This window comes from Stegodyphus dumicola, chromosome 2 (assembly GCF_044657685.1).
Source record: "Stegodyphus dumicola isolate Sdum_Otavi_A_Nest chromosome 2, ASM4465768v1".
Classification (NCBI taxonomy): Eukaryota; Metazoa; Arthropoda; class Arachnida; order Araneae; family Eresidae; genus Stegodyphus; species Stegodyphus dumicola.
In genome coordinates this window covers 225,048,068-225,068,071 of record NC_140769.1, presented here as the reverse complement: position 1 = coordinate 225,068,071, position 20,004 = coordinate 225,048,068, and the positions used below count along the sequence as shown (strand labels likewise).

Here is a 20,004-nt window from a genome sequence, read left to right as displayed (position 1 = left end):
GTTTAGGATAAACACATAAATATGTCAGCGTTCAAGTTAATTTAAAAAAATATTTAATTATTAAATTTTTAGCGTAAAATTAACACAATTAATATTTTATAATATAAATTATGATAATAGATTAGTACCCAATATATATATTTTCTACAATACAAAGAATTTTTTAAATAAATTATTCTACAAGTAATACAGCATAAAAGATTCGAGCAGACGATATTTCCTTATTAAAGAAAAATCAATCTCTAATTAATTTTCTCCAGAAATGATTTGAGAAGTTAAATTTAATAAGTGTGATTAAATAGTTATTTAAAAAGTACTTATGGTACAATTCCGTTAGAGGGGAGTCAGTTAAAAATGCGTCAACAACCACGCCAAATATCATGGCTCGAGAATTTAACATTTGAAATATCGTGGCTCAAGATTTCTAGTTTTCGTCTGAAATATCGTCACTGGTTATTTTTTTGCCATATTTTGCCATTTTTTTTAAAAATCGATGAATTACACAATTTGACAATTACCTAATGACAACAGAATGCATAAGATTCTTTCAGGACAAAGGATTAATTTATATCATATATTTATTTATGTTCTCAAACTCGTCCAATGAAGTTAAATTTTGACTGAAACAAAGCTCCTATATGACGTTGCTAAGCACATTCTTTATGTGAATAAAAAAAAAGATGAGAATCAAAACATGTTTTGAAGGCTCGCATCATTTTTTCCTCAATGTCGTTCTTTTTATCTCTCTGTGGTGTCAGGAATTGACGTCGATTGAATTTTGCCAACTTCAGTTAGAAATCAACCATAATAAGACAATAGATTGAAACAACTACTTGACGGAGGTATGTGCAAATAGTTTGATGCCTCGTAAAAGAAACAAAACCATTTGAAGCCAGCAAAATTGTAAAAATAGATGAAAGTCTTTATGCCGGAAAGCAAAGAATGTGTTCTGGTCGCCGTTCCCAATCGTTGTGCTACAACAGTCATCGCTGCCATTCAGGAAAGTATCGCGTATGGCAGCATTATATTTTCAGACCGCTGTAAAGGATATAAGAAAGAGGAATTAAGAAATGCTGAATATGAACATACAGCTATAATTTTGCTAGACCCCGATACTGGATGATATACCCAAACTGTGCAGCGACTGTGGGGCAGTTCTAAATGGAGAAATAAAAGTCAGCGGGACACTTCTCGCCACCATTTAGAGTCATATTTGATGGAATTTGTGTGGCGTCGAATACATTCAAAAACTGATATTTTTTCTGAAGTAATACCACTATCTATCATTCAATACAATAATTCATTTTGATAATAATTTTCAAAATATTGAATGATATATATATATTATTATATATATATATATATCATTATATATATATATATATATCATTCAATACAATAGTTCATTTTATGCCACTTGTTTCGACTGAATTTCGTTTTGTTTCGTTATTTTTTATTTATGTGTAAAATATTCTAGGTTAAAAAATTAAAAAGAAAAATTTACTTTCACTAAGAATTAAGAATTTTTTTTTAATTTCCATTTTACAGAGCTATTTTTTTAGTCCTTTGAACCCTATTATTATTTTATAATTTTATACTTGGCAAGAATTGGTGGCAAAAAAAGTAGCTCATCTTTAACTGACGCCGTTCTAACGGAATAGTGCCGTATTTATCTGGCAGAAATTATCCCCATACTCTAATACTTGAAAAAGTATAGTTGTAATAGTTTTATGTTTTTATCTTTTATAAAGTATATTATTTACATTTTTCCCATTTTTCTCAATTTCATAAAGCAAACATAGCTAAGTGTTAAAAGAGTTACTTTTATTCTTTTCTAAATTAGTGTTAAGTAACAATACTTTAACACAATCATAATACAAATATCTCAGTTAAAATATATCAATTATGTCATCTTACACTGGAAAAGGGGAAGAAGAAAAATACACTTTGAGTTCCCGCATTCTGCTTATCAATGTTTAACAATATTTTAATCCGAAATATTACGTACAGTGAAGTTTTTGATTAATTTCATGGGTTGATTAATTTTGTTAATTTCACTATTCTTTTTTTGCGCAAAGTTGGAGTTATGTGTTGTTAAAATAAAATAATAAAATGCTTCATCCACTTTTGTTTAATCTTTATTTAACATTATTTATTTATTTCTAAACTTCGTTTAATCATTTCGGTAAGTCACAAGATGTATATACAACCTGAAAGTTGGATTTATTCTCTACTTTTTAATTTCTTCGTTCTCATTCCCATGCAGTTCATACCGCAGCAAGTTTCGCATGTTCTCTTATTCGATTTGTTAGATTTTTGGAGTTTACTAGTAAAAAATAAAAACTCAAAGAAAAATCCAGTAAAAATATCATTAAATTTTCACAAAACCAACTCATTATAGATCTGAAAATAATAATAACTAATGAATATTGCATAAAACTATGTCATTAAAAACCATGTACTAGTACATACATACACATACACACACACACACACACACACACACACATATATATATATATATATATATATGAAACAATTTAGTCAATATACACATATATATATCAATTTCAAACTGCAGTTTTTAAATATTATTCTAATTTAGTAAGATGTATTGCCTGTCCTCAAATTTTGTATTTCAGGCGACTGCGGACCGGATCAATTCTATTGCGGACATGGTACGTGCATTGATAAGAGCCTTGTGTGCGACGGTATTCGGGACTGCCCGGATGGACGCGAAGAAAGGAGGTGCCGTACGTATTATAATTTCTCTATGCTTTTGGAACGAACTCTTCCTTTCCAGAAGTGTACAAATTAATATTATTCAGGAAAAATTCAATAATTTAAGGAACAAATTCCCAAGTTATTTTTATTTCTCTTGAATGTAATAAACTGCCAACTTTCAATAACATGCGTATTTTATCGTATTACTGCTCTAAATCCTTTTTAACTAATTTTATTAACTCCTTTGCTAAATAATATGCAAATTAGGCTTGTTATAAGGCATTCAAATATGATACAATTGAATTAAAAATCTAAAATATAGAATAGTTGTATGTACTTGCAAAGCATATCTTTTACATAAACCTCTTGACATGCAATGCATGTTTCCCAGCATTTTAGAAGACGTTTTTATATTCTTTTATACTGCACAAAGCGAAACACAGCTAAAATAAAGAATCCCGATGTAAACTCATGAAATTTTTTTAACTGTGGCAAAGCACACGAAGGCTATTTGCGTAAGGGGAGGGATGCCTTCGTGGAGGACTTTCTAAGGAAAACTGGCTCGTATACACGTTACACATAGGGAAAACCACGAAAACGCCCATGCAGCCAGCCCGTTCTAATTATTTATAATCACTATGCCTTCGTTTTCAATAATATATTTCATAATTTGTTGAAGTGCGAACATACACTTTGTATTGAAAATTAAATCTTTCACTGGAATTTTTATTGCAAATCCTTGTAGATACTTTACTCTTATAATGGTAAATAATGGACATTGCCAAATATAATATTTGGCATCTGCTAAATGTGTTGGTGGTCTGCCCCCACATTTTACATTTCTTCTTAAGAATCGCTGGAAGCTTAATAGAAATTTTCCATGATTATACTAACATAATTGTTTTTAATTTTAGAAATCTGTGTGGAAAGTATTCATGAGTTAATCTGCCTGTATCTGCCTCATCCTGTCTTCTTTGCTATTTTACTATTTACTTTACTTTGCCATTTTACTTTACATTGCTATTCTAAATTTTTGACGTATTAGAACTTCCTTATCTTGGTAAGCTATAAATGCAGCTTCAACTTTGTCTTGGGTCTTTGATCTGCAGAAATTTCTGTTCCCCAGTCTTGGGGAATATTCATACGTCATACGATTGTTCTGGATTGAGCTGGATATTTGCTCAATTTTGGGATTTTAGCTTCCATTATAAAACTTGGTATATTTAAGTCATCTGCAATGCATGCCCCTTGAAAAAAAGGAATAACTTTGATTCCTGTTCTGTTAATGTCTAGTGGAAGCGCATCAACTAGAACTCGAAGAACAATTGTTGGTGTAGTTCAAAACGCTTTAGTTTGTAGAGTCATTAGATTATATCGATGCCAGGAAACTGAAGAATTTCTCACTGTCCTCGCCAGAATTAGAACTCCGTACTTCCGGAATACGAGTCGAGTGTGCTCCCAGTTACATCCCAAAGGCATGCGGAGAGAAAGAAGAAAAGACCTTATAAGTTATATATGTAGCAGTAATAATCATTGAATCTGTAACAATTTATTTGTTATTCTTACCGTGACACTGTAATGCCACTATACAGGGCAACCGTATAACATTAGTCTTTCATCTACTCTTAAATACAATTCTTCTCATATTTTCCCTCTAAATCCCCAATTTATGCGTCATAAGAAGATTTAAATAATTTACATCTGCGTGTGCTCGATCTCGAACTTCCGGAAGATACAGAATCCAGCTTAAATGTTTTATCAAGAATAAACCTTATATATTTTAATGTACCATTAATTTTGAATAGGAACATTCTTTCATCGTAATCTTGATTGATTTTTTACCAGTTTTGAATCCTTAAGAAATGTTATCATTTTTGTGTTAATGCTATAAAAACTAAGTTTACATATATCACTCTATTTTTCTATAATTTTTAATATTTTTTTACTTTTCGTTTTAAATCTGTTCAATTTCTACCACCGACAATGAAGATGCTTAGCCATTAGCATGTGCTTGAAGACATATAATTTCCTAAGTCCTTTAATGCAGTATTAGCCATAACATTCAAGAAAATTGGACCTGATTTAGATCCATGAGATGCGTCTTTGTAATAATTTTTGAAGCCATTGACACTCTCTTTTATAGATGACTTTTCTATTATGAAGAAAAATTCTTCAATTAATTTCACGCATTTTCTGGCTAATTAAGATCTTGGAGTGTGGCTAGTAAACTTGGTCACCAAATACTATTAAAGGCAGACATTATTACATTGGCTATTAGATTGTCTACTGCATCCACTGTTCTTTTATTAGGCGTAAAGCCAAATTGGTACTGATGTAATAGTTTATTATTCAAGAGAAAGTACATGCATCTTTGTCATCTTTGTGTTAGTAGTTTATCTAAAGCTTTCTCCCAAGTAGAAAGATAGCAGATCGGTCAGTAGGCTTTCGGATCTGATTTATATTTGGTTTTTAGGAAAACAGCCCAAAATTAGCGACTTTCATTGACTCTGGAAAATAGTTAAATTTAAGGCAAGATAAAAATGGGTAAAAAAGTTCGCTATTTTTCATTAATGTTCTTCAACTATTTGTAAAAGTAAATTTGCGATTAAAGTTTTTCAACTAGTTTTAAAGTAATTCTATCTAAACCTGACGCTCTACCTTTATCTGCTATTTTAAAGGTATCTAAATTTCATTATGTAGGGATCATTTTGACTTCTCATAGTAGAATCAGCATTTTGACTTCTCATAGTAGAATCAGCGTCACAGTATGTTCTGCAGTATTTGCCGAGGTATTATCTTGTGGAAAGTGATAGGAAATAATGTATAACCACTGTTTCTTTGACATGCATTGTAAATGAACCATCTTGCATTGTAAATGAACCGTTTTTGACGTATTAGAACTTCCTTATCTTGGTAAGCTATAAATGCAGCTTCAACTTTGTCTTGGGTCTTTGATCTGCAGAAATTTCTGTTCCCCAGTCTTGGGGAATATTCATTATTCCCCAAATATTCATACGTCATACGATTGTTCTGGATTGAGCTGAATATTTGCTCAATTTTGGGATTTTAGCTTCCATTATAAAACTTGGTATATTTAAGTCATCTGCAATGCATGTCCCTTGAAAAAAAGGAATTTGTTTGATAAAATTGCAAAGGAAAGATGCTGTTTCCTTTTGCGAAATTATAGTAAGTGCAAAACGGCGACTTGGGAGAAAGATTTTCCCAAAATTTATTCCAGGAAATAATCTTGATTTTATGAATATTACATTCACAATGCGCTTCCTCTTTTCTTTAAATGATACGAAGTTTTTTCTCTCCAACTTACACTCCAAAGTCTCACTCTAATATCTCCGATTCCGCGCTCTTAATTTTTCCTTTGAATGGTTAATTCTTTTGCCTACCAATGATAGGACTTAGGAAAGGTCTTGAAAGTTTTATTTGTAATTTAATTTCTGTATCATTATACAGATAATGTAGCTCCTTTGTAATCAATGTGGTTAATTTTTCTATTAATTTCTTGTATTTAAATCTCTAGTATATTGAAAGTTAGTAAATATACCTCCTTTTAAAGTTATCTAATCAGTCTCGCAGGGTTTCATTCTCTGTTCATTTCTTTGCAAAATTAAGACATTGTCTAATTCGAATGAAATAATCTGGTGGTCTCTTAGACTAATATTATCTTCCCCCTTCCAGTTATTAATACATAAATCACCAAAGATTACTACCATGGTAACTATACATGATTCTCTTCGATTGGCTTATGCATGTGGCTGGATTGTTGGGGTCATTGCATAATGTAATACCTTAGGCAGCTATAAAATCACAAGCCTGAGGCCCTCTGGACTTGGAAGCATCAAGTGTGTCTTCTGTTCACCTATTTTAGAGTAAAATAAAGGATTATTTACAGCTTTCATAAGTCTCTGTTGTACTTACTTATACATAGCGATAAATCGCTTCGTCGCAATTTAAAGTAGTGAAAGACATTAAAATTTATAGAATAATACAGATTTTTTTTTTTTTTTTTTTTTTTTTTTTTTTTTTTTTTTTTGTATATTCTAATTCTTATTTTAGACAACTACAAGATTTGACTTCCGCATCACGAATAGTACCGAGATCCAATTTATACCTTTATAGGATAGTCCTTTTTGTACCTTTGATTTGTTTGCTTGCAACTGATACAAAATTCCAGAGCTGGGCAGCCTATTTTGATATGTTCCATGTCATAGCATCTAGAGCATCTTTATTCGGAATAGCAGTATATTTTGTATGTCCGTTATTAAAGCATTTGTGACACTGAGTCATTCTAAGAAAATCTCATACCATTTCTTACCCATTTGAGATTTACACATTGATTTTTAACTATAAGCTAGAAAGAATAGGGATCTACTTCCAGCAACCAACTGTTGTCGTATTTTTGTTTCGTTGAAACTTTTACGCCAAATACCGCGTCTCCATATATATCGTTTTGTCTTCGTTTAGTGTCTAAAAGACTTTCCTTTGTAGGTTCATTTACATTGTTCATTAACAGGGATTAATTTTTGTGGGCGGCTTAATGTCCACTGTGTCCTTAAGATTTACATTTTTTTAACTATCTGTTTAATAAGTGCCATTTTATACTTTCTGACCACTTCTATTAGTACTTCGCTACTTTTTTTTTTACTTAATACAGACTTTTATTTTTGTCTGATCAATATTTTGTACTAAGTAATTTTTCACTTACTCTGAAGTTTCTTTCTGATTCTTTGGGCATACTGAAGCTAAATGTCCTTCTTCACCTTTTATTCTTCGCGAGGAGGGTCTAGATTTGAATCTAGCTCGTTTTGCACTGATTTTGCTGCGCTTCTGCCATGTATCTCTTTCTTGCTCACCTCTGAGCTGTACTTGCAAGTTTCTTGTTATGTTTCTGTACACTTCGTCCTGACCTTCTAATTTAACCATTCGCAGATACTTTTCGGCCATTAAATGGAGAAGATAGGTGAATATATGACGTGTTTTAATACCACAATGTTTAGGAAATAAGTATATAAATATTGCTAAAAAAGCATATAAATCATCCATACATCTATTTGCTTCCGAAAAGAAGGCCTTAACGACATTGATTTCTAGTAAATTCTAGTTTATAGTAGTATTAGTATAGATATAGTTTTCATCTTCTCAAAATCTAGAAGCAGTAAAAGAACAAATCATAGACACTAGATGAATGAGTTTCTATCTGTCTGATCTATTGCGTACGAAACATTAAAGCTACATTAGTCAACATGTTCCACAGAATCAAAGCCCTACTTGCTATTCATTATTCTACAGGCATTACATGTGGTTGACAAGATTAATTTTCCACTGCATTATAGGTAACATACGGCAATCACAATGGCCAAGATCGCTTATTTCAAAAATCACCATGCTAAAATTCTACAAGTCTATATCATATATGAGTAGTATTTTATTATTAAGACATTAACTACCGTCATGTGTAATGAAAGACTTTTTAATTGTCAGAGGGATAATTGCATTTATATAGTTACTATTTGTAACCATATAACTAATTTATATGTGTCATACATTATTTATTGTATATACTTTAATTCATGCATCTTGCATATTATTTATTCACCAGGTAAATAAACGAAATAAGTTTCGATTGTTAAGGAGCCTATTTTTAGTCCAAAGGGGCTTTGTCCCTGAAGGACTATTGATTTCGTTTTGCGCTTTTGGGTTGAATCACTATAAGCGGCGAATCACGTTTCAAACTGTTGCCATCAAATGGTAGAGTCCTGCATTATATTCGAAGAAATTAAATAATGAAAAATCTGCATAAACGTAATTTCTCGCATTGTGATGTATATTTCTCGTATTGTGATAAAACAACGGTACATAGTGTCATCGAATTTTGAATGACGTAATCCTCCTACGAATATGGGCATGTGGAAGAACAAATTTGAAATTTAGAGTTTATTTTATTATCAGTTTCATAATTTGTAAAACTTTAACGAATTTTTAATTAATAAACTCAAGGATTTCAAAGCGTATAATGGTAACACTCCACGAGGGGGGAAACCTTTTTATCTCCAGCGCGCGGAACTATATATTGGAAACTCTAAAGATATGCTCAATTTAAAACTTTTTTGCGATATTGCTATTGAACTGAATTTTATGGTTTAAGTGCAAAGAACGTGATATTTAATAAATAAATGTAACACACAAAATGTTAAAAAAAACGCCCCTTGGGACGTAATTTAAAATCTGAAACATTTCAGTTTTTTTCCCATAAAAGCACATAATATTTTTGATTCTTGAAAAAGAACTTTTCTGTAAAAATTATTTTTACTCATAAAGTTGAATTTAGCCTACCATGCTTCTCCGTGCCTATTAACAGCACTGGAAGTTGAGCGGCAACTCAGATTATTCAGACTAGACTAGTGGAGGGCGAACTGAATATGTGTCAAAAAACTCATTTCGATAAGTAGACTGGTAGACTTTTTAGTTTTATGTATGTTCAATATTGCTGGCGCTTGTTGTCTTAGCGGTGAAAACATTTCCCTCTTGCTCCTCCGAAACTATTCCTCCGTTTTAGCGAATGCTTCTAACAAGGCGAGAATCTTAGACAAAAGTGCAGTGTCGCCATCTATGAATGATTTTGGGCTTTAAAATAATATGGAGCTGTTTTCACTCGCAAAAAAATGGTACCTCTGTGTAGAGTAATTTATTCAAGACTGCATTTCTTTGCATGGTAGAAAATGAGGACATTGTGTTTTGTTCAGAGTATATTAGGAAAACTTATTTTTTAAGATCTTCATGCTCTGAAGTTGCCTAGAAACTGGCGAGATCTTCTTGTGAATTTGGCAGAATTTAATTCACGGAGCAGAGCAGATTCAAACAGCACTAAAATCTCGTATGCCAACGTATGATCATCATCTATAAATCGACTTTTATTTCAGTGTGAAGCTACAGAATTAAATACGAATCTTTTGCAATTTGAAATTAACGTTGCAATTTCTTTCCATTCTCTCAAAAAAGAAAACGAAAAATAAAGATGATCTTACGAAAGATCTAGTGATATTTTTTGTATGTTTTATATTAAGTTCATTTCTCTGAATATCTATAAAGATGCCACACGTCTTTAAAAAGTACTTCTTTAATTCCAAGTGTTTGATAAAAAAAGCAGAATATTAGAATCATAAAAGTAGAAATAAAACATTATTTTATCATTATAATGCAATCAATCTGGAATGAAACGAAGACACACGTGTATGTCTGAAAATTAATTGTATTGTGTAACAACATAAATTTTTAATACAGTAAAATTTTCAGATGGAAATTAAGCATCAAGTAACTTGGTCTCATTCAGTTTATCTCCTTTTAATGTATTTGTGTACTATTATTTAATTTATGTTGAGGTTAAATAAATCATTACTTACTCATAATTTATTTAAAAGCGGACGCTATAGTTCCATATCACAAATGAAAAAGTGGTCAATTAATTTTGGCCATTCTGCAATGGACAAAAACTCATCCCATCGTATGTTGAACGTAATCGCTCAAGGGGAAATCAGATGATTGACATAGCTATTAGGAGTATCGTATTTACAAACTCAGCCTTGGGAAAGCCATACTGGGTATTGCCGAACATTATCTTCTGAAACCAAACTCGGAAAAGGTTTTGCTGCTCAGGTACGATTGGTAATAAAACTTGTAATAGAATATTGTTGATATATTATGCTACCTTTCAAGTGGTACGGAAGACCATCACTGGCATCTGGTTCTCATTAGAAAATGACTGTTTAAATTAAGACTCATCTAGACGTTATGTAGCGCTCCTCAATAAAGGCAGATTACGTGTGCTAGAAAACTTCTGGCGCATTAAGAACCGCGATTCACTACTAAAGATCACACGCCTACTTAGACACTATTTGCATGTTGATCATAACTCCCACTGTACATAATGCTGGGTAACTGATGCTCAGTACTAACTGATAGGCAACCCAACATCCTAGAATACGGTGTCTTATTTGACAAATAATGCTCCGGTTGATGCCTTTTCAGCTCAATGATACATCTTCTTTCGGTTCCACTTATTGGCTCGTGACACACACAACCTCAAAGCTGCGATTTTCTTAGCATCAGGGTGCTAGCTATACAAATTCTTAATCCACTGCCGAAATTAATTGGCGTTCCTGTTTTTCTTATAGCCTCTGTGATACGCCTGTTTTCATGTGCTATAGCAGGCATCTACTCGGATGTGAATATTTTTATTTTAATGAATATTTTTAATGTGAATATTTTTATGTCTGAAGTATTTTCATGTCGAATTTAACAATGTATAAAAGCGAATCTTTTAATTTTCCTCGAGAATTCCAAATGAACTCAAATTACAATATTGCTACAGTACTCAGTTCGAGTAGTGTTTAGTCACACATTGTATACAAAGCAGATAAAAACAGCTTTTCTTTTCTAGTTCGTTTGAGTGGAGGTCAGGGTCAGAGCGGAGAAGGTCGCTTGGAGGCATACAGTTTAATTACGGACAGTTGGCAACCGGTGTGTGGTGACCAGTGGGACACCTCAACGATGAGTCCCAGGGCCTGTGCCATGCTTGGATATAAGTAAGTAAATTATTATTAATAGTAATAAAAGTATTAAAAATTCCTATAAATAAGTTTTAATGAAACATTACGTACTCAAATTTAAGAGTAAAACTAATATAAAATTTTTGTAATGTGATTACATATATTTTCTTATTCTAATAGGGGGACAGGAAAGTAATGTTGTTTCTGCGCATGTCGACAACAACATGCTAAGGGCAAATGTAGAAGCAAATCCATGTCAAACACTTTTACCAACTTTTGTCGACCATCCAAGAACATTTAAAGCAGAATGGAAAAATAAGCAAAGCAGGTGTTTAAGTCCCCATAATCTGTCCGAAGAGAACAAAGCCAACCGATCCATCACATGCAACGTATTGCTTCAACGGCACCATACAGAAGAGTTTTTTGATTATTTGATTACTGGAGACGAAACGTGGATACTATATGATAATTCAAAACGCAAAAGTCAGTTTTAATAGGGGTTTCAAAGGGTTTACATCTCAAAAAGGTGCTTCTGTGTGTTTTGGTGGAGTATTCGCGGAATTGTTCATTTTGAATTGCTGAAACCTGGACAAACTGTTAATGCAGATCTTTACTGTGAACAATTGGATGGAGTGAACGAATCTTTAATCGAAAAATATCCGGCGATTGTCAATAGAAAATGCATCATTCTGCAACACGACAGTGCAAGACCGCACTGTGCAAGACGGACACTGGAAAAAAGGAATGAATTGGGACGGGAGGTGCTGCATCACCCACCATACTCGCCCGATATCGTACACTCGGATTTTTATTTATTCCGATCCCTACAACATTTTCTTAGTGCCAAAAAATTTGAAAATTTGAATGATGTCCAAAATGCCATCTTGAGATATTTTACTCAAAAACCAATTGATTCATATCGGTCCGGGGATTGAAAATCTGCACACTAGATGGCAAAAGGTTGTTGATAACGAGAATGATTACATTATTGATTAAAAATAAAAACGTGTTAAAAATTTATTCGTGTTAATTTAATGTAAGAAAGCGACACTATTTTCCGGTCCCCCTATTATTATATTTTTAGAAGAAAAATGTCGAATATAGCTCTTTAATATCAACAAAATTTAATTTCAGACTGCTATCTTTTTAAGAAAATGTTCGATGAATTTCGGGAGAATATAACACGTCTATCTTCTTCAAAAAGCGAAATCAACGGCAGAATATTTTTGCCCGTTGAGAAATACGTTTCATATTTCTCGAAATGCATGTAACACAATTTCAAATGTGATGCTGACCCAATTCTAAATTTTTCTTAATCGTGAAATTTTGTGCCTACGATTTTTACAATATTTATATTGCGACTATTTGTCCACAAAATCTTTCTGAAAAATACAACACAAAAGGGCAACTCATTTTTAATAAAGAATATTGCTCATCTGTAGCCTTAATAGTGCACCTTTGTGACTGTTATTAATAAGATATATTAAGAGTTAGCTTTTGAGTTACTATATTTTATCCTTCGTGGCTCATGCCAGAGTTTTCTCTCAAAGCAAAATATTATGCAAATTACAGTATAGTGTAAAATCTGGCATACAGTACAGTGTAAAATATACAGGCAGACAGTGCAGTGTAAAATGTACAGGTATACAGAACAGTGTGTACAGTACACTGTACACTGTATTATACAGTACACTCTTCTATACAGTCCACTGTACAGTACAGTGTAAAATCAGTGCATGCAGTACAGTGTAAAATTAGGAGTTTAACTTGTGGCATATTATCGTTCGTAGCATCGCCCAATCTCGCTATAAGGTTTTAAGTCTTTCAGTATTTGTAACTAGGAACCAACACTTTGGTAGATGCTAAGTGACTTATCGCTGTCTGAAGTACAACAAAAACTTGAGAAGTGTGTAAAAGACCCTTTTTTAAAGCTTAATAAGATGAATATAAGCGACACCTGTTGCTTACCACTCTCCCAGCATTTATGGCGAGAACCTCAATGTAGAAATTCAAATGTAAACCTAAATTTAAATAAATAACATCCAAAATCTACACAGCGCGAAATTGATTTAACGCGAAGTTGGTTCGGACATCACTGGCGTGAATTTAGATATCGTCAAGTATAATGCAAGGCCGAAGACTAGAATTCTTATCTTAGAACAGCAAACATAGTAACGTGTCCTTCAACAATACGATGCAGCTTACGAATACGATGTCTGTGCAGAATACGATGTGCCTTAACAATCTTAAATCCTCACTTAAATACACGTAACTCATTGAATCACTGAGTTGAACATTCAATCATTTGCATTTTGACGGGAAAACGGGAAGAGAGGAGTGACAGTAAAGATTCAAAACATAAAACAACTGTATTCAAATTAAAAGAAACCTCCTATTACTAAAAAGGAGTTTCTGCTGAATCCGTGGAGGACGATAAATTACTTACTTGTTGTTAAGTTGGCAAATGATTAAAAGTTTTAATTATAGTTTTAACAAAATAAGTATTAAACATTGAATAAGAATATTTGTACAGTAAAAGAATATTTATTCTGCAAAATCTTGAGTTATAGGGCAAGCAGCCTCAGCTTTGTGACAGTTTTACTTCTTTAAAATGATTATCATTCAACGAATTTCACTCTGGTAAATGATTTGTGTTACAGTTTCAGTTATAAATCACCAGGAGTGACTTAATTAATTTTATTTTCACTAGACTTAAATATTGTGTTGATAATTAAGTACTAGTTTTTAAAGATGATATTCACCTACAAGCTAAGATAACTCTGTGTGTTAGCCGTTAGGTTTCATGTTCACTATCAATAAATTTCACATCACAGAGTTAGAACTTCCAGGGCAAAACAATGCTTAGAACTAGGATATCATTTAATTTTAATTTAAGAAAATAAAATTTATAATTTTCGTGATATAAATAAAATTATCTAAAGAGATTAAAATTTTATATGTATGTGACTGCAACGAGTCATTCGTTCTTGTACAGAAATGTTAACTTTATTGTTGGGCGCTGAGAGAAATTATTTCTAAGAATGCATACAAATAAAACACGGAACTAACTTACGCCTTATATATCTGCAAACTTGAGGCTAAAATCGACACGTTATTCTTACTAATTGACAGGTATTCTTCTTCTTCTATGCTTTTTCTTGAATCAATAAGCTGAATTATTTAATAATGCAGCTGTCATAGTCGCTATAAGTTTACCAGTTTGATGTTACTAAGTGCTGCCAAATCAATTAAAACAACTTTCTTGTGTTGCGGTTAATTCACTGTTGTTCTGTAGCAATGCTGTTCTAAAGCAATGTTCCATCAAATTATCTTTTCAGGAGCGTCAAAGAAACTCGATTGAGAGATGAGGCATTCCCAGCTGAGAACAGAGTAGCTGTCGGAACAGTCATTGATGTCAGACGTCAAATGAAGTCTCTTTTCTCCAGGAGCCAGTAAGTTAGCTTTCATTTACAAAGCCATTTTCTTAGTCGCAACAGTTGTCTTTTGTTAAAAATTAAGCAACTGTGTTCTGTTGTTTTATGAGCCTGTACTTTACCAATGAATAATGAAATCAATGTTAGAACAAGCCAGATAAATAACTTCAAAAGTGTATGCAAATGTAGAAGAAGAGATTCTGAATTCAAATTTCAATCAAATAACGAATTGTGAAGTAGAAGTAGGAAACATGGCAAGAAGGCACATCGATTAGTCATATTGCTCAGACCAGAAAATATTTACTTTCAATATTAAAAGGAAATACGAATGTGGAATGTATGACTTTCCAATGAAACCGTTTGCTGCTGGCTTCTGCAGCGTAGAGGCAAAAGTATCGATTTGCAAAAGTCTAAAACACAGTTCCAAGTTCGATTTGACATCCAGTCGTTGCAAATTTTGCTTGTTATTTGTCTGGCGATATAAAATTATATTTAGAGTAATCTGAATAACAAATTTAAGTATAGTAAGCTTAACAGAAATGAGAATAAGGACTATAGAATAAACAAATATTAAATTTAAAAGAACACTTTCTTTCATTGATAAGTAAATAGAGATATTAACACTCTAACGTTATTTAAATAAATTTACATAACCATCCATATTTCGTTCAAATTAAAATGTAATCCATTTTTAAAGTAATTTCCAACTAATAATTTAGAAACATTTGAAGTAAGAAAGCAAATCCATAATATCATAAACCTGTTAGATATAACAAACATCTAGGATAATATCTTTAAAATGTTTGCTCAATGCTGTCTGTAACAATGGGTTATAGTACTTATTTCTACAACTGACTGTTTGTTTTTTCCTTTATAAAGCAAAGGCTGCGGAGAAGACAACGTTTACGTTTATCTAAAATGTCAAGATTTCGGTGAGTGCAAAACTTTCATTATTCAACAGTATAGTTAATGTAATTTCTGTGTTTCATTAAATATGACAACCAGAGATTTTTTTCTTAATCTGGAGTTCATAAATTGAAATTGTACTTATTATTAAAAACCGACGCTGTCATAGATGAGAAAAATTCGTGCTTGTGAAATCGTTGTGTAAAAAATACTAAAATACACTAAGAAATTAGAAATGCACACTTCCACCCATGAATTCCATTTTGAAGCATTAGCTGTTTCAAAATAAAGGTTTTTGTTTACAAATTGAAAAGGCAGTGGGCAATCGATTATTAGTTGCAAGTTCAATTATATAGAACAGTTCTCCTTTCGTAAAGGGCCCACCAGCGGCCGAGCGGTAAAGTCGCTGAACACTGGTAGTTCGGTCCGAGGTTCGAATCCCGCGAACGGGCTGGCTGCATGGGTGTTTTCGTGGTTTTCCCCATGTGTAAAGTGTATACGAGCCAGTTTCCCTTAGAAAGTCCTCCACGAAAGGCATCCCTCCTCTTAGGCAGATAGCCCTAGTGTGCTTTGCCATAATTACGAGTAAATACACCGACACACCGACACCGACCTTTCGTAAAGCGGGACGTTTTTCCTCCTGCCTTGATAAAGCCTACAATAGTTGGATATTTCAATAGAAAACTTTAAAGATAATCACCGGCTTTCATTTAATTAAGCAATAATAACAGATTCACTACCTATATTGTATGTAATCTTATGCGTACAGAGAATCCAGAAATAATGTTTACACTGTTTAAAAATTAATTTGTCTACAGTATTTAAATATTAATTTAAAATAAACTGTTAAAGATGACTTAATTGGACTCTTTGCATTTGATACCGCAGTGCCTGCGTTGATTGCGTGAGCGCATTCAGCCAGTCTCTTGTTTTCAGTTCAGCAGGTGGCATGCATTAGTGTACATGCCATGGCAGAGTTCACCTCATTGCTTTCTCGAGCAATGTAATTGAATTTTAAAATGCTGTTGGAAAAGAGAAAATGTGCATAAGTTTCAAGGCTGATGGAAGGCATAATTTGATACTTCATATGTAAAGACAACGACCATAACCTTAACCAACCACCTGAATATCTAAAACGACCATAACCACTACAAAATTACAGCTCTGAGCCAAAATAATTGTATTGATATGTGAAGAAGGGACGGGGCGCAGGAATAGATCAACAACAAATGAAAGAAATGTGGAGACTTATTTACAAACTTTCACAAAATCTCAAAGAAAAGCCACGGACAGAGGATTTTACGAGACATGGAACTGAGACTGTCTGTGCTGTGCCTCCGTTTCAACTGAAATCAAATCCGCTGTTTGTTGATCTATTCTACAGCGTTATAGACTACGTAACACTGCCACTAGTAGCTATTTTGAACATTAACTTATGTAATAGCAAAACCACAAAAAGCGTTTCATATTTTCTGTTGTTAGTGTTTCTCTTTCTACTGTTGAGAGAGTGTAAACATTATTTTGGGATAGTCTTTATTTACATTTTCATATTATTCAATCAAACGTGCTTGTTCAATAAGCAAGCATACATGATTGAAGTTCAAACACTGAGAAAACATATTGTTCTTATAAAAACTGGGTCATAAATTAGAACATGGACCTAACTTACTAAAAAAACTTTAGAACATGAACTTCTTTATTTTGCTGCCTCTCTGCTAGTTGGATAACGTTTATAACAAGCAAACAAAACTGAAATCAAAGCATTTCAGTTATCAGGTTCAATGTTCCGTCTTACTTTCTTTGGGAACATGCAAGGACCTGACTCGGAACAGAGAGCTTACTAAAGCTATGTTCAATAACTGTGGGAAGTAGACAGGATACACAAGAAGGGTATACAAAACCCTTTATTTTTCTCTCGTTACAATAATTTCCGTACTTCGGAATACAAAGACCAACTACTTGTGGTCTAAACGTAAGAATATAAAAATATAACTAAACTCTAACTTGACTTTGAAATAATAAACGTGGAAGATTGGCCTTATATTAACAGGAAGCCGTATGTAGTACAGAGAACTTTTAACACTACAATACGTTTAAAATTATCAAGGGGATTAAACCTCTGGCCTGGAAGGCAACCAGCAACTGAGTAAAACTTCTAAGGTAAGCGGTCTGCTTCGACTAATTCCTTCCTCTCGCTTGGCAAAAAGCCACAACTTAAGTACTTGGCGTTCGCCAGACAAATTTTGCATAAATAAGTTAACGCTTTTAATTCTGGCCGGAAGTAGAAAATAAGAAGTGATAGTAAAGATTTAAAATAAAATAAACGTTAGTAAAACTTAAGATCCTTACACAGTAATGAAATTTGTTTTATTTTTATTGAAAAAACTTTATTTGTTTAAAATTAGGTATGTTTTAAATTAATTGCATTAATTAACGTTAGATTGCATTAAAATCATAACCTTTTTTCGTAATTTTCAGACTTCTGAAAATAGCGACTGCCAATTTATTTTTGCTACTAATCATATATTCAAACCACGAACCCCACCATCAATTTTAAATGCTGCTATCCAAAGATAAACAGCAATTCTATTTTCTATTATTAACAATAAAATTATTTTTGCTATTAAACTTCTGTTAAGCATAAACTTCTGTTAAGTTTCCATTCTCATTTAAGAGTGTGGCAAGTCAGCAATAAGTATGGGTGGCAACAAACCATCTTGGAGAATAGTAGGAGGCAAGGAATCAGAGCCTGGTGCTTGGCCATGGTTAGTTGCTCTTCACGGAGGACCAGATGAAGTCTTTTTCTGCGGTGGCGTCTTGCTGTCTGAGTGGTGGGTGCTCTCCGCAGCCCATTGCGTTGGGAAGTAAGAGTTTTAGATTTATATTTTATATTTATTTCTGGAAAGGGTAAAAAAGGATGTATCTCTGAAATGTTCCTACTTGCTGCTAGTGAGAATGTTTTTAATAAAACTCAGTTGCTTCTGTAACAGGTATACAACGTATAACGTTAGAAACATCATATATTAATTACAATAATATTGCAGGATTTTCGTAAAAATTATATTATTATTATTATTATGGGCATATTCTATTTTAAATCAATTTAAATCATTAGACTTACCATTTAAAGTTGTAATTCAAAAGTGATCACCAAGGCCAAATGTTTAAAGATGCTTTGTGGACTGAGGATAACCAGTGTAATGGGTAGCAACAAATTTAGATCGATTGATTATTAAAACAAAATTAAATCGAAGGGCATCAGTCATCTTAAAAGTAGGCATTTGTCATGAGTAACCTATGAAATGACAGTCACTGTGTGGCCGAAATGAAGTAAATTCATCCAGAGTATTAAAATTAATTCGAAGATCACAAATGACCTTATGGAAAAGCGTAATATACTTACCTAGATTATTAAAGTAAAATTTAACCCAAGGACAATGGTGCTTCTCAAACCCATTGATCATAAGTCAATGTTATGAAGCGATGCGATAAATATAAATGAAATGAAAAAGAATGAGTTTAAATAAATTAAAACTGTAGAACACCAGCGAAGTAATCAGAAACCAGAATGACTGAAAGATGAAAGTGTGTGGCAATGTAATATTTCTTGCAATGACGTTCATGCGAAACGTGTGAGTAATAACTGAATAGAAGCATAATTTAATATAAAGCTTAAAAAATTATGAGAAAGCTCTGGTAAGGAAACTTCTGAAGTCAAAACATTAAATTCTTCCATATGTATTGCAGTGTAAATGCTCATATACGTGCGAATATCAAAAATTATTTTCGCTCTTGTTTCTTTCAATTCATTTACACTTAAGTGCGGATGAAGAAGTACATGAATTCTACTAAACCTCCATTATTTTCTATGTAGCTGGTCCTAAGGCCTACAAGCTTCCGTGATCCCTCTAAGTAAATGTTTTCAGTTGGTGAAGCAGCCATTTATGTATCGCTTCCCATACTTCTTTGCCCGAAGAAAAGCTTCTTTAAGCAATCCAGAGAGATGACAATCGGGAAAAAGCAAATTCTAGGATACAAGACAATGTGTTCCAGCAAACTGAAACACAAATAATTAATAATTTGAACAGTCTTATGCTTTACATTAAGTTCTGTTGGCACCCATCTGCAAAGAAAATGATGTCAAGATCAATCTTTGGCCATGTGATCAAAAATGCATCACTCTAAGCATGCTCTCCCCTCTAGTATAATAAATTTAAATATGTATTAATGAAAGTGCAAATATTACTTTTAAAATAAGCTGCATGTATAATAAATAATGTTATGCTTTTAAATATCCCAGGTGTCATTCATTGTAAACTAAAATAAATCTTATAGGATTTAATGTTCACTGTTTGATAGCTTAATGTTCACTATTAGGA

The 20,004-nt window shown here is 32.7% G+C and overlaps 1 protein-coding gene across 1 annotated transcript in view; it reads left to right on the top strand.

The window, feature by feature from the left end:
• Corin (corin serine peptidase) overlaps nt 1–20,004 on the top strand; it is a 154,808-nt gene that overhangs the window by 119,617 nt on the left and 15,187 nt on the right. The window contains exons 8-12 of the mRNA XM_035362204.2: nt 2,643–2,753; nt 11,177–11,321; nt 14,624–14,737; nt 15,599–15,651; nt 18,300–18,489. Of these exons, the coding sequence (XP_035218095.1) occupies nt 2,643–2,753; nt 11,177–11,321; nt 14,624–14,737; nt 15,599–15,651; nt 18,300–18,489 (613 nt within the window). The remainder of the gene's footprint in view (nt 1–2,642; nt 2,754–11,176; nt 11,322–14,623; nt 14,738–15,598; nt 15,652–18,299; nt 18,490–20,004) is intronic.